The sequence below is a fragment of the Lupinus angustifolius genome, unplaced genomic scaffold, assembly GCF_001865875.1.
Source record: "Lupinus angustifolius cultivar Tanjil unplaced genomic scaffold, LupAngTanjil_v1.0 Scaffold_75_86, whole genome shotgun sequence".
NCBI lineage: Eukaryota > Viridiplantae > Streptophyta > Magnoliopsida > Fabales > Fabaceae > Lupinus > Lupinus angustifolius.
The window spans coordinates 5,848-18,718 of record NW_017723669.1 but is presented as its reverse complement, the minus strand read 5'-3'; the positions used below and the strand labels follow the sequence as shown (position 1 = coordinate 18,718).

The window sequence follows — 12,871 nt, the reverse complement described above, 5'->3', positions numbered from 1 at the left end:
TGTAAAAACAAAACAATAGGGTTCTTGACATCAAAACTATTTAAATAAAATCAGAAATTGATTAAAAATAACCAAATAACTAGTGACCAAAACATTTTTTGTACATTTTAGATTGGAAATAAAATTCCCATATGTTATATTCTAAAATTGTGCATTTAATTGATTTGTGATTTTTACTCGCAATTCTAAAAATAATTAATACATAACTCACTATTAAATTTAAATTTTAGATAGGAAAATCAAACCAAATGACAATAATTCCAATTTGATTGGATTTTAGACTTTAGTCCAACTAAAGTGAACCACAAGTATCCTTCTTAATTGTTTGGATTTGATGGTTTTCTACCTACATGCATATCTGAATCAAACCACAAACCTAAAATAATATAAAAATGGTTTTCTTAAATTAAGTGGAGGATAAGAATTTAAAAATAGAAACTTTAAACTTTTTTATTGGAAATAATGAAAAAATGTATTATTGTATTTTATAATTTTATATGATAAATCTTTTTTATAGTTATGATAAATGTTGCTATTTATATTTTTATCTCTTTTCATATCACGAATATAATTTTAAAAATGAAATTTGTCTGGCTTCTATAGTTGAATTGGAATATGAAAAGAATAATTTGGCCCGAGGTACATAAGAGATAAAAAAAATCATCTCGATTACTGGAGAGATAAATTATTAATTTTATCTTTACAATTAAAAGTAAAAATGTCATCACATTGTATCTAAAGGATACATCTCTTTTATTTTTTGTGTACTTCCATTTCAGTAATGGAGTGGATCATGAGATGATGTTCTAAGAAGTAATGCCATGATCCCACAAGATTCAATAAGCTCGTCTAGCAATAAAATAGGAGCATAATCTAGCCAGAATAAAATAGGTAAAGTAAACCCAAACAAAGTTGGGTATCTCAAAGGTACAACTAATTGTTTAGCAATGTACCTTTTTATAGCCAAAATGAGACACTTCAATGAGTGCTCTCACTAATGAAGGTCACACAATTCATAACTATGATTGTGATGAAAATATTCACAATTTGGGCTTTGGAAGGTGATATTTGTGATGAAGATGGTGATAAAAATAATGTTTATGATGGTGCAAATAAGGCATGTGAAAATGCTTGGTTAAAGTGTGACTTCTAATTAAACTTTGGAAATACCTTCAAAACACAACAATCTCCTACATATTTCAAAAGTTTAGAAGTGATATTGTTTGGAAAATGCTTGGATCACTTTAGAGTATAATGAATCGGTTCTAATATCACATGCACAAATTCGGTAACATGGTTTCATTTATTTTCTCTATTTCGATCCTTGGAAACTAGGAAGCTTTTCACATAATTTTAAGATATGAAAGTATTTCCTAGCGCAATATCATATTTGGTTCTATCATGTATATCATATTCAAATTAGAAGCAAGAGTTGTTTGATATTAATGTTAAGTACAAAATTTATTATATTTTATAAACTCTTTTTATGGTAGTTAACTACCTAATCAACTCAAATGAATGAAATTGTACTAATACGTTATTAAAACTTATTTAAATAGTCAAGTCTCACATTTGGAATGTTTTGCAGGCTTAGTCCGAAGGAATTATGGCTAAAAGATAAGTTTTGGACAAAAGTAAGGATTCGACAATGAGTAGTCCGAGTAAAATTGTGATACTGCAATGTGAACGGTCGGACCGATGCAATATGTAAAACTCAATGTGCTAAGCGCAGTTTCTTACGCTTAGCACAGATCGGCAAATTTCTAGAAATTTAGCCATTGTTTCATGCGCACTCAACACATGCATTTGAGCACGGCGCAAGGTGTGGTATGTTGAGCGCAAGGAGGTGTGCTGAAAGGTCGCACATAGCTAGTTGGAGGGTACGCACAACTGGTGCGTTGAGCACATGAACCAACATGCAAACACTATTTAAGGACTTTCAAATCAAGCCATTAGACACACACTTTGTAATATTGAGTTGTAATACTTCTTTTTTTTATTTTCTAAGGTAGTTTAGCTCATTTGAATCATAGGATCAAGGTGTAAGTATTAGAGACATTAATCTATGCTCATTTGTGTGTGGTTCTACCATCCAATAAGTTGTGTTTTATCTCTATCTTACTTACACTTTGTGAGCATGAGTAGCCAAAACACTTGTTGGGGTTGGATATAACATAAGCTTGATATATGTACATTGATTCATCTATTAATACATGAAGTCTTGATTATCTTTGAGTTCTTGCATTTAGTTAATGCTTACTTTAAGTTTGATCAACTTATTGCATGATTATTGAATAAATTGTTTGGTCTCATACTTGCATTATTCTGAACTTGCATAACTCAACAATTGATACATTATCTAGACATAGACTTGTATTATTTATCATATCATGCACTTTACTTTATTAGTATCTAGACATTATGCTAATCTTGTAATTTTATAACTGTCAAACTAGATGGCATAGACTACTAGTATGCTTGATGATTCATATAGCTTAATTTTGTTAATCTAGACTACTAGACATAGAGGTGGATTAATAAAGTGTTAGTATAGACTAAGACATTGATGACTAATAAAATTGAGGTGTTGCATTTAACTCAACTTTGCATACATTGACTACTATACATAGATGCATGTTATGCAGGTCACACTTCTTAATTTTATGACTACAGTTGCTAGACATAAAGATTTGTTGTATAAGTTGTTAAATTAACTAAGAAATTAGCTTTTAGTAATTTTGAGGTCACTGTATGAAATAATCATTACTTAAAGAATTTACTTTAATAATCAAGTGTGTACAAATAGTAAGTTGAAGTTCGAAATCAACTCTCTTTATCATTATATTACAATCTTCATTATATTTGTGCATCAAACAAACAACCATTTGAACAATAACTTACAATAATAAATTTTAGTTTAAAAACTAGTATCTAACAAGTCCTTGTGGATTTGACAACCATTTATTTTATACTTATTTGTGACACCAAAGTAGTTCTATACTCCTATCTGTCTATTAACACTAGTATATAACATCATAAAAAGTAATTAATTAGCATGTTATTCGGGTATGAATATAGGATCACACACCATCATTTATCAATTTGGTATACATATCTCTCCTCGTGAAGTGAAACTATCACTTTTCAAAACTAGAGTTTAACATATTTTACATACTCAATAAGCATGTACTAGTGTTAATATTTTGAAGGAGAAGGGAAAAAGAAGGGCTTATGAGGGGATTCCATTGTTTAAGAGTTTAGTTCGAGAACGAGGAGGGTTTTGGAGAATATTTAAAACCTTTCAAAGTCCTCATTATACTATTTTTTGGTGTTCCCCCAAATTGGGAGTTTTGGAAAGAAAACAAGGTTAAATACATAATTACCCTTACTAATATTTTCAAAATACATTTATGCCCTTTTGTTGTACATTATATAATACATAACATACTATTGATTTTTTAACGGGAGAGTAAAATAATATTTTTGAATTACATTAACCCTTCATCCTGTAAGACTAAGATTGCAACTAAGAGGGGATGAATTAGTTGACTTAAAAATTATGGCCACTTTTTCTATGATATCATAAGAAGAGGGGGTTCAGCAAAATCAAGCTTTCCAAGCAATGAAAAAGAGGGGAAAAGAATGTCTTGCCTTCGAAGCGTAAGGTCATGTAAGCATATTTGTGTCACATCAAGACAAGATAATTTGATAGGAAGCACAATATTCATCGTGTAACCAAAAACTCACTTCCGGGAAAGAACTTATAATATATATATATAATGACTTAGGTGAGAATATTTATTATTATGAGAAATAAAAATAATTAATATAGATCATTAAATAATATTTCAACAATCAAAATTAAAAAGAAGTGATCATAAGTCTAATAACTCAAACAAGCCAAACATGATCATATGCCAAATAACTCAAACATGTCAAACATGATTATCTTAGAAAAATGATCTATTTATGTGAAATATTCACATCACATTTATCAAGTCAAAAACTGAAGAATCTACCTAAAATACAGCAAAGTAACATTCTCATGAAAATGTTAACAATATTTGCTCTTTTTTTGGCTACATAATATTTACTCTTTGGTAAATTTAGAATTTAAATAACCTATTTTTAATTGGAGCCATTAATTTTATCCCCTTACTCACAACAAACTATTATAGACATACAAATTATGTGTACGTAGCATCTCATATTTATGTCATATTCAAAAAAACTTTGAACAGGAGAAAAGGGACATATTGGATAATGGATACTCGTGAATTGAATACAACAATGACAAATTCTAACCGGTAGTATGTGAGATTATAGACATTTAGTCCTTATCTTGTGTTTATTCAAGTCTAAAGTCTCACATTGGATATACGGGAAGGAGTGAAAGAGTGTATAAGAAGGAAAGACCCATGGAACTAATGTCTTAAGGTTTTGGTTCAAGACGTGGTGTCTCACTTGTGACTCTTCACTCTTCCCATACCCATGTAACAATGGAACTCCCTGATGGTTGGAGGCTCCCCGGTCGCAGTCTGGTCCAACAAGTGGTATCAGAGCCGATTGTTTGGCTGAGACATGGTGGACTCAAGGGGGAGCGGACCGGAAAGTGTGTGGTACCCACACTTGAGGGGAAGATTGTTGAACTCCCTGGTCGCAGTCTAGTCTAACACCTTCAAATTATTTTGGTTCTTATTTAATAACCTACTTGTCATAAAGAGGAAAGTCCTCAATCATTATTTATCCTTTAATTGCTCCATGATAATATACTGTAACAAGAAACAAAATCAAATATTTGATAGACCAATATAATCATATCTTTACGTTTTTTAACGTTAATGCACATGTTGCAAATTTGCAATGGGGCTAAATTGAATTAAATGAGTTGACATATGTTAATTAGAGTCTTAAGCTTGTTGGTAACGTGAATAGTAACCTTATGAATGACACATTTATGTAAACTTTTATGGTAAAAAATGATCAATTATACTTATTATATAAGGTAATTTTTACACTTAACACATACTCCATAGTAAACTTTACATTGTTGCAAAACTTGAACCTGTGAAGAAATAATTTAAGCTTATGCATGTAGGAGAAATTGTGCTAAGGAACCACTCGTGGTGATGCAATGATCCCATAGGACTCAACAGGCCCATCTAGCCACAAGCTATGAGTAGAATCTAGTAAGAGTAAAACATATAAAGTAAGAGAGAAAAATATATACATTGATAATATTAGAGTTTTTTATATTGTTATTGCATTATCTATTATTCAATTTTAATTATCATTGATTTTTAAATAAAAGTAATGTAAATGAACGATGATAATGATTTAGGAAAAGTGTGTACAAGGATACAACTAATGGTTTAGCAAGATAACTTTTTATAGCCAAAATAAGATATTTTGATGAATGATCTCACTAATGAAAGTGACAAAATTCACAACTATGATGGTGATGATAATGATTCTTTGAAAAATAATGGCACAAATCATATCTTGATGGTGTTAAGAGTAAGTCATTGGAAGATAGTATCCCTAACGAAAATAATGATAAGAATATTGAATAGTAGAAATAAGGTATGTAAAAAATACTTAATCAAAATGTGACTTCTAAACTTTAGATATATCTTGAAAGTTCAAACGCATTTAGAAAGGGATAAAGAGAAAACTATTATCTATAATTAAATAAGAAAATAAAGTTTTTGCATGCACGTGTCAAGCTCTCAGCAAAATAATTCACTCCTAAAAGATTTCACTTCCTCATATACACCATACCACACATGATCAAAGTCAACTTATACTCATTTGACCTTTCATATCCTCTGCTTAATTAATGAATAATGATAATATCACTATAACTTTTCCGCAAATTTGATGTAATCAATAATAACCTATCATCATTTTAAAATGTGCACAATTACCTACGATGCATGAAACCAACAATTGTTTAGGAAATATATGTTTTTCTCCAGTCGAATGCATGAGAAATATGTATTCTTAATTATACAAAAAAAAAATATTATCTCGTACGAATATACAAGTAACTTGTTGTAGATTACTATTTCTTTGTTCTCTCATGTGTAAGTCAACGGGATAACCATGATTGGATATTAAGTGAATAACTTTTTCCATTGTTGACCATTTCAACTGTTGTACGTTTAACCTTGTTCAGCGAATTAATTCATTTGAATTATGAAAAACAATTCATGCACAATTTTCAAGTTCCAAAACCTGCAATTTCATTTATTATGATAGCTGTTATAAACATATATATACCCCATCTCATGACACTTGCAACTATATTATATTATATATATCTTAATAAATTTTATAAAATTAAATCGAAAAATAATAAATATTATAGAAATAAATTTAAAAAAAAAATGCATAGAAAATATAAGATATGGTATAATAATGAAAATTAAAACCAGCTAATGATATTATAAATAATAAGGACCCAGGGCTATTAAATAGTTGCTATTTGTAATTAATCAACCTCTTCACATAAGGGAACAATATACTATAAAGTCAAGATCGATTTAGTGCATGTCCAATAGAGAGAATAGACTTTTCTGGCTTTCCTGGATCCAGCAGAACATGAATAATAATGTCATTGTAATAATTTATGGGTCAAGCAATTTCATGATAGAAACCAAATCCACCTCATGCTGTTTTCGGTGATAAATTCGGGAGCACATCTGCTGTCCTATAAAGAGTGTCACTCCATGTGCCACAATTTGTGATTGGTTGAAAAAATATATTTAAATTAAAATTTTAATAATTAATTATTTTTCTGACCAATCACAAGTAGTGGCACATCAAGTAGTACACTATTGTGGGATAGCAGATGTGCTCCCGATAAATTCATAATAAATTTCATGTATGACATTGGGAAGAGCAAGCACCCATAGAAAGGCCCACTAATTTTGGATGAGACAAAAGTTTTATTTTATTTTATTTTATTTTGAAGAGGTGGCAAAGTTTTGTATACAAAAGAAAATGTGTTTTAATACAACATAAATATTGGGTATGATATTTAAGACTTCCCATAAATACTTATTTAGAAGTGTAAAAAATAAATGTCAAAATGTATTTTTGGTCCTCATATTTTTTATCTCATTTCAAATTTTCAACTTGTTTTTATTTCATTGTTTGTTCCTCCCTTAAACTTTTGTTATGTGTCTTTTTCAAGTATTGTTATATCAATAAGTGTGTCATGTATCTCTTTCCATGGCTACCACATTAGCAAAAGAAAGTAACATTTAAGAGACTAACTAAATAACATAAATAGAGTTAAGAGAGTGAAATAAGATTAAACAAAAAAATGTGTGACCAAATGAGAATATTATGCACAACTAAAGTTCTAGATCTTTTAACGAAGGTTTTGCATTCACTTCAATGGTCAAGAATATTTTTTTGGAATATCTCAACTTGAGTGGCAATAAATTTAGTTTTGCATTCACTTCAATGGTCAAGAATATTATGCACAATTTAAAGTTGTAGATCATCTAATGAAGGCTTTGGAGCCTTCTCCCTTTAATCAGTATTGTTCTTAGAGTTATATTGTATCGGGTTAGTAATTAATTTTATTGAATAACAAACAATCATTGTAAATTCAACTTCCATGATTAAAACATATGTAAAATAGATTAGCTAGTTATAAATTAGGTAAAGTTAAGTCTCTTATATTTTTTATATAATAAGTTGATTAATTCAATCAATCTATTCAAATCATTAAATTCATTCAAACAATGAACTATGCATCATTTTCTTCTAGGTCTAGTTCGAAAGCTTAGATATGAAGTGCAAGTGGACAATGGTTATGTAGAAATGATACTATATGTTTGCTTTATGAAATGCTGCAATGTACTTTTTATGCTCATACAAGCAACTTTTCAGAAATTCACAACTATGCATGCTCATTGTTAGATCTCGGTGAGAGTGAATGAAAAATATATGTTTATTGACATGAAATCTAGACTGTAAGAACAGTGAAAAAGGTCGACTTGATGGATGGTGGAATCGAGTTTCTAGACCAATAAAAAAATGTCGACTTAATGCACAAGTTTCTAACCTAGTGAGGTTTGAGAGAGTAAATATAAGTAGTTTTACTCCTATAGATAGAAAGACTGCTTCAAGAATTTAAATACACGATTTCTTGACCAGTAAACAATAATTTTATCATCTTACCGAGACTCACTTTTCATAAGAATTGTGAGAATAAAAGTAAAAAGATTGTGAATAATGAGAATTGAAAATAGCCCCTTGAGACCAATATTTAAGACTAGTGCGGTAGTCTCTTCAACATACTCAACAATCTTTGACCATACTGAATATTTCTGATATAGATATCAATATAACTATATGTTTAGCATAGTATATACACCATGCAGATTGTTTTCATAATACTTTCACTCTTATTGCTATGGTAGGAAGATTTCTTCAATGTACAGGTGTTGATGGGTTAAATTAATAGTCTTTATCTAGAACAGTTTTTTATCGACAAACATAATTTTATTAAAAATATATTTGAATCTATAAATATAAGTGCATTCTTATATTAGCCAAAATATAATGTATATTCTCCGCATAACTATTTTATTGTGTTTTCTTTGATCTTTTAAGCCATTTCGGCTATACTCCAAATAATAGAAAATTCTAAGAACCTTATTCCAACTTGTTTAATCTTTTTTATTTCCTTTCAAACTTTCGACCTTAATATTTTCAGCAACAAGCAATAACCAGATAAGGTTAGTAAAACTTTTATATTATGCTAAAATATTCTGTTAATTGTTAATATTCTCTCTCCTAAAAAAGTAAAAACTGTTATTATTGTTTATTTTTGTGAAAGATTTCATTCTTTTAGGTCTAATTGTACATTGGCGGATTTGTTAAGTTATACTTCACACATCTTTTAAGTTGACAATATAATATCTGTGTTAAGTATTATTAGATTGCATATATATAATAAAAGAAGGAGAAATAGATAAATAAATCAGTAAATAAAAGAAGAAGAAAATATAAATGAAGTTTTTAAAACTATACTTGTATATATATGAAACTCTGTACAACTAGGCCAATAAATCAAGCACCTAATACATAAGCTATGGTTTTAGGTACATAATATTGTATGAACAAAATAAACAATAACCCATGTACATTTACTAGTAAAATCAGTACCTAGCATAGTACTGATTTTACTAGTAAACATACTATTTGCAAAACCAGTAACTAATAATTAACTATATTGCTAGTTCCTATATAATCATACCTTGAATGACCCCAATTTGGTTAATTAATCATGTAACATTTATTAGTGGATATATCATTGGGGCAAGGGTGTGATTAATTCCCATGAGAAAATAGGATCATCATCATTTGGAGACAAATTCAAAGGAAACCCATTAAGCTGCATTGGACTTGGCATGTTTGGTTGCATTTGCATATCCTGAGGTAGATTAATTGAGAAGCCAGAACTATTACTATAGTGCTGATTATTTGTATCTTCAAAACCTACGAAATCAACAGGGTATGTAGGCCCTATGGTCTCAAATGTGTAGAACATGAAGCTATCATCAGTAGTAGGGTTTGTGGGGTTTGTGATATTATTACTAATGATTGGTTTATATGATGGAATATCTGAAGGTGAAAGTTGGTGTAACTCTTGTTGTTGAATGGTTGATGATGCTATTTTTGTTGTTGTGTATGAAGAGATGTTGTTATCTAAATTGCTGAATTGATTGTTGAGGTTACAATTTGCACCACCCTGTGTGAGAATATCCATGGTTTCTGGTAACTGAGAGAACCAAGATTGAGATAAAGCTTTTTGAGCCATTGACATTGAAGTGGTTTTCTTGAATATTCTACATATTGCCCATGAATCCTGCAAATAAGCACTTGTTCAGGACATGATTAATGCACAAGGTTACTAGCTTCTGTCCTATTCAATTAGGTTGTAACTTATTAAGGAAAAAATGTATACGCCGATACTATAAGAGTATCTATGATGTTATTATATCATTTATTATTCATATTTAATTATTATTAATTTTTTAAATATAAGTGATACAAATAAATAGTAGATAACGTACTATCTAGGTGAGATCATACATATTACATTCAATTAACGAATATAATAGGGAGTCATAAGTTGATCTCATGGTGAAGAGGGTCGTCGTAAGGAATGAAGTGTATGAGGTTATGGGTTCGAGTCCCACAACAAAATACTAACATACTAACTATCGCCGATCAAAAAAATAATGAATATAATTAATATTCATATTTATATGTAATATTTTATTGTCATATTCTTTAATTCTCTATAGTAACTATAATCATTTATTTCTACTTATTATCTTTCTTATTAATCAGATTGTATAAATTTGTAAAAAATAATCATTGATGTTGTCTTGATTTTCTAAAGAAACGGATAAATATAGACACATATTATTTACTAAAAAACAGTTATAAAAAGAACTTAGAAAGTACATTAATTTAAAAATGGTATATCTATATCTATACTATTAATAAAGGGAAAACACAAAATAACCACCAATCATGGTGTAAATTGTGTTTTCCTATTTTGCCCTCAATATCTTTTTATTTCTACCAAAAAAACCATATAATATTATTTTCTTATTTTATCCTTATTATATTCTTATTTTAAAAGTGTATTTAAAAAATTGAATATTAGACCAACGGAATAAATTCAACCTTAAATTTAGTACAAAAAATATTGTTTAAAGTTATACATTACAAACGATAGGAAAGCGGGTTGACAGGCACGACAATGCATGTCAACACGCTAGTTAAATATAATGGAAATATTTAAAATGGTATATTCAATATAATGGACATATTAAAATAGTATCTTTTAAAAAATTTAAATGGTACTTTTTATGTATACTTTAATTTTAATTCTTAAAGTGGGAACTAAAAGCTACAAGAATAAAGTGACATGGGCAATTGGGGTATTAATCAATCATCAAGAGGAATTATAACAAAAAACAATGAGTTAAAGTGAGAACTAAAAGCTACAAGAATAAACTGGGGACTTAAAAATCAAAATTTTCTAGGGTATTTAAGCCAAGTAAAATTATCAAAAAGTTGGTTACTACAATTAGTATATCTACCCATTCTAAGTTTTTAATAATGTGTCAACATCAATGAAAATACAAAATATTATTTGTATATATATACTTTTACATCTATCCTTTTATAAATACAATTTCTCATCTTACACCTACTTTATAAAAATTAATCATTAATGAATTATTATTATCAAAACAAAAGTTTGTCAGAAAATGCACTGAAAATGCAAGATGAAAACTATGCTTACTTACACCAATCTTTTTTATATTCTCTTACTAATACCCAATCATTTATCACCAAATAATTTAAAAAAATATATTTATCATAACTACTATGTTGGAACTTGGAACTATAGTTTTTTTTTTTAAAATATCTGTCAACACATCCTTAACATATAACAAAAGAAACATCACAGAAGGTGCATATATAAGAATTAAACTTAAATATGTAAGACATAGAATTAAACTTAAATATACTTACACTTGCAGTGATGGTTTTTTCTGAAAAATTCTTGGGTGGTTTAGATGAATCTGAAATGCATGGTAACCTAAACTCATGCATCATCCAATCAGTTTTGATTCCTTTGGAAGCTCTACCTCTATAGAACACAAGTGATTTCTTCAAACCAATGCATTTTCCTTCTGAAGAATATATAGGTCTATCAGTTCCAGTGGCTTTCCAAAACCCAGTTCTTGTAACTCGATTAGGCCTTACACTGTTCTTATATTTTCTGTCCCTTGGACAATAAAAGTACCACTCTTTTTCTGCACTACTTGCCAATTCTTCTTGTGTAAAAAACAGAAAAATAAATTAAGTTAGTTTTTTTTTTAACTTTTTTTGCTCAATAGAAAACAAAGAAAATTGGGTTTGACTTGGAGTCAATAACATTGAGTATTTACATCATGCATTTATATTCTTGTATATTTATTTATTATTTTTTTCTCTCTCTTTCACATCATTTCATTCTCACAAATACATTGCTTGCGTATCTCGCATGGGGTCTTGCTGGTTTTATTGTACTGAAAATATTTCTCTTTGATTTCTCTTTTGATCCAAATCAGAAACTTGAATGATAAAATTTGGTCGATTGAATTTAAGAAAATAAATGACTAAAATTAAGTATAATTAGTTTAATTTAATTTGAATATAAATAGATTTCTCCTCTATATATACATATATTAATTTTCCAGTTTCATCAAGTAAAAGTTTAATTTGGATATATTGTTGATTCAAAACTTTTTTACAATATCATTCCATTGTACATCATCACATGTAATTTTCAAAATTGTTGTTACGAAGGTACAATATTTTTAATGATGTGCCCATACATAATTCGTAAATAATCTAAAACCTTTCATGAGGTTCTTTTAAAATGAATTTCGGTATAAAATGGAAAAGTGGGAATTAGTTAAAGTACATCAAAATTTTAACTCCCTAAAGATGAATACTTACTCACTTTATACCAAAGCTTAATTTTGTTGACTTTTTCAACAACAAAAAAACATTAAATCTAATAAATGAATCACAATTAAGTCCTAAAGTAGAACTACAAAAAGAAAAGAAAGGTAGAAAACATGAGTGATAAGAGTTCTTACTTGGAAGATCCCAAGGATCATGTTTATAAATATCCACTTGCTTAATAAGTTCAATAGGAAGAGATTTGTGCTGAATTTTTCTCTTAAGATAAAAATTAACAAGCTCTTCATCTGTAGGGTGAAACCTAAAACCTGGTAACATCACATCATCAATTTTTTCCATGTCCATTTTTCTTTCA

General features: G+C 28.8%; 2 protein-coding genes across 2 annotated transcripts in view; both read right to left on the bottom strand.

The window, feature by feature from the left end:
• Nucleotides 1–11,599, bottom strand: part of LOC109339443 (myb-related protein 306-like) — a 13,715-nt gene extending 2,116 nt beyond the window's left edge. Inside the window, exon 1 of the mRNA XM_019576881.1 lies at nucleotides 11,580–11,599. The gene's annotated coding sequence lies outside the window, so the exon portion shown is untranslated. The remainder of the gene's footprint in view (nucleotides 1–11,579) is intronic.
• LOC109339445 (protein FEZ-like) lies at nucleotides 9,332–12,871 on the bottom strand. Its single transcript, XM_019576883.1, has 3 exons — nucleotides 12,693–12,871; nucleotides 11,578–11,879; nucleotides 9,332–9,889 (listed from the first exon to the last, which is right to left on the bottom strand). The coding sequence occupies exons 1-3, from the start codon at nucleotides 12,859–12,861 to the stop codon at nucleotides 9,332–9,334; spliced, it is 1,029 nt and encodes a 342-aa protein (XP_019432428.1). The 5' UTR covers nucleotides 12,862–12,871.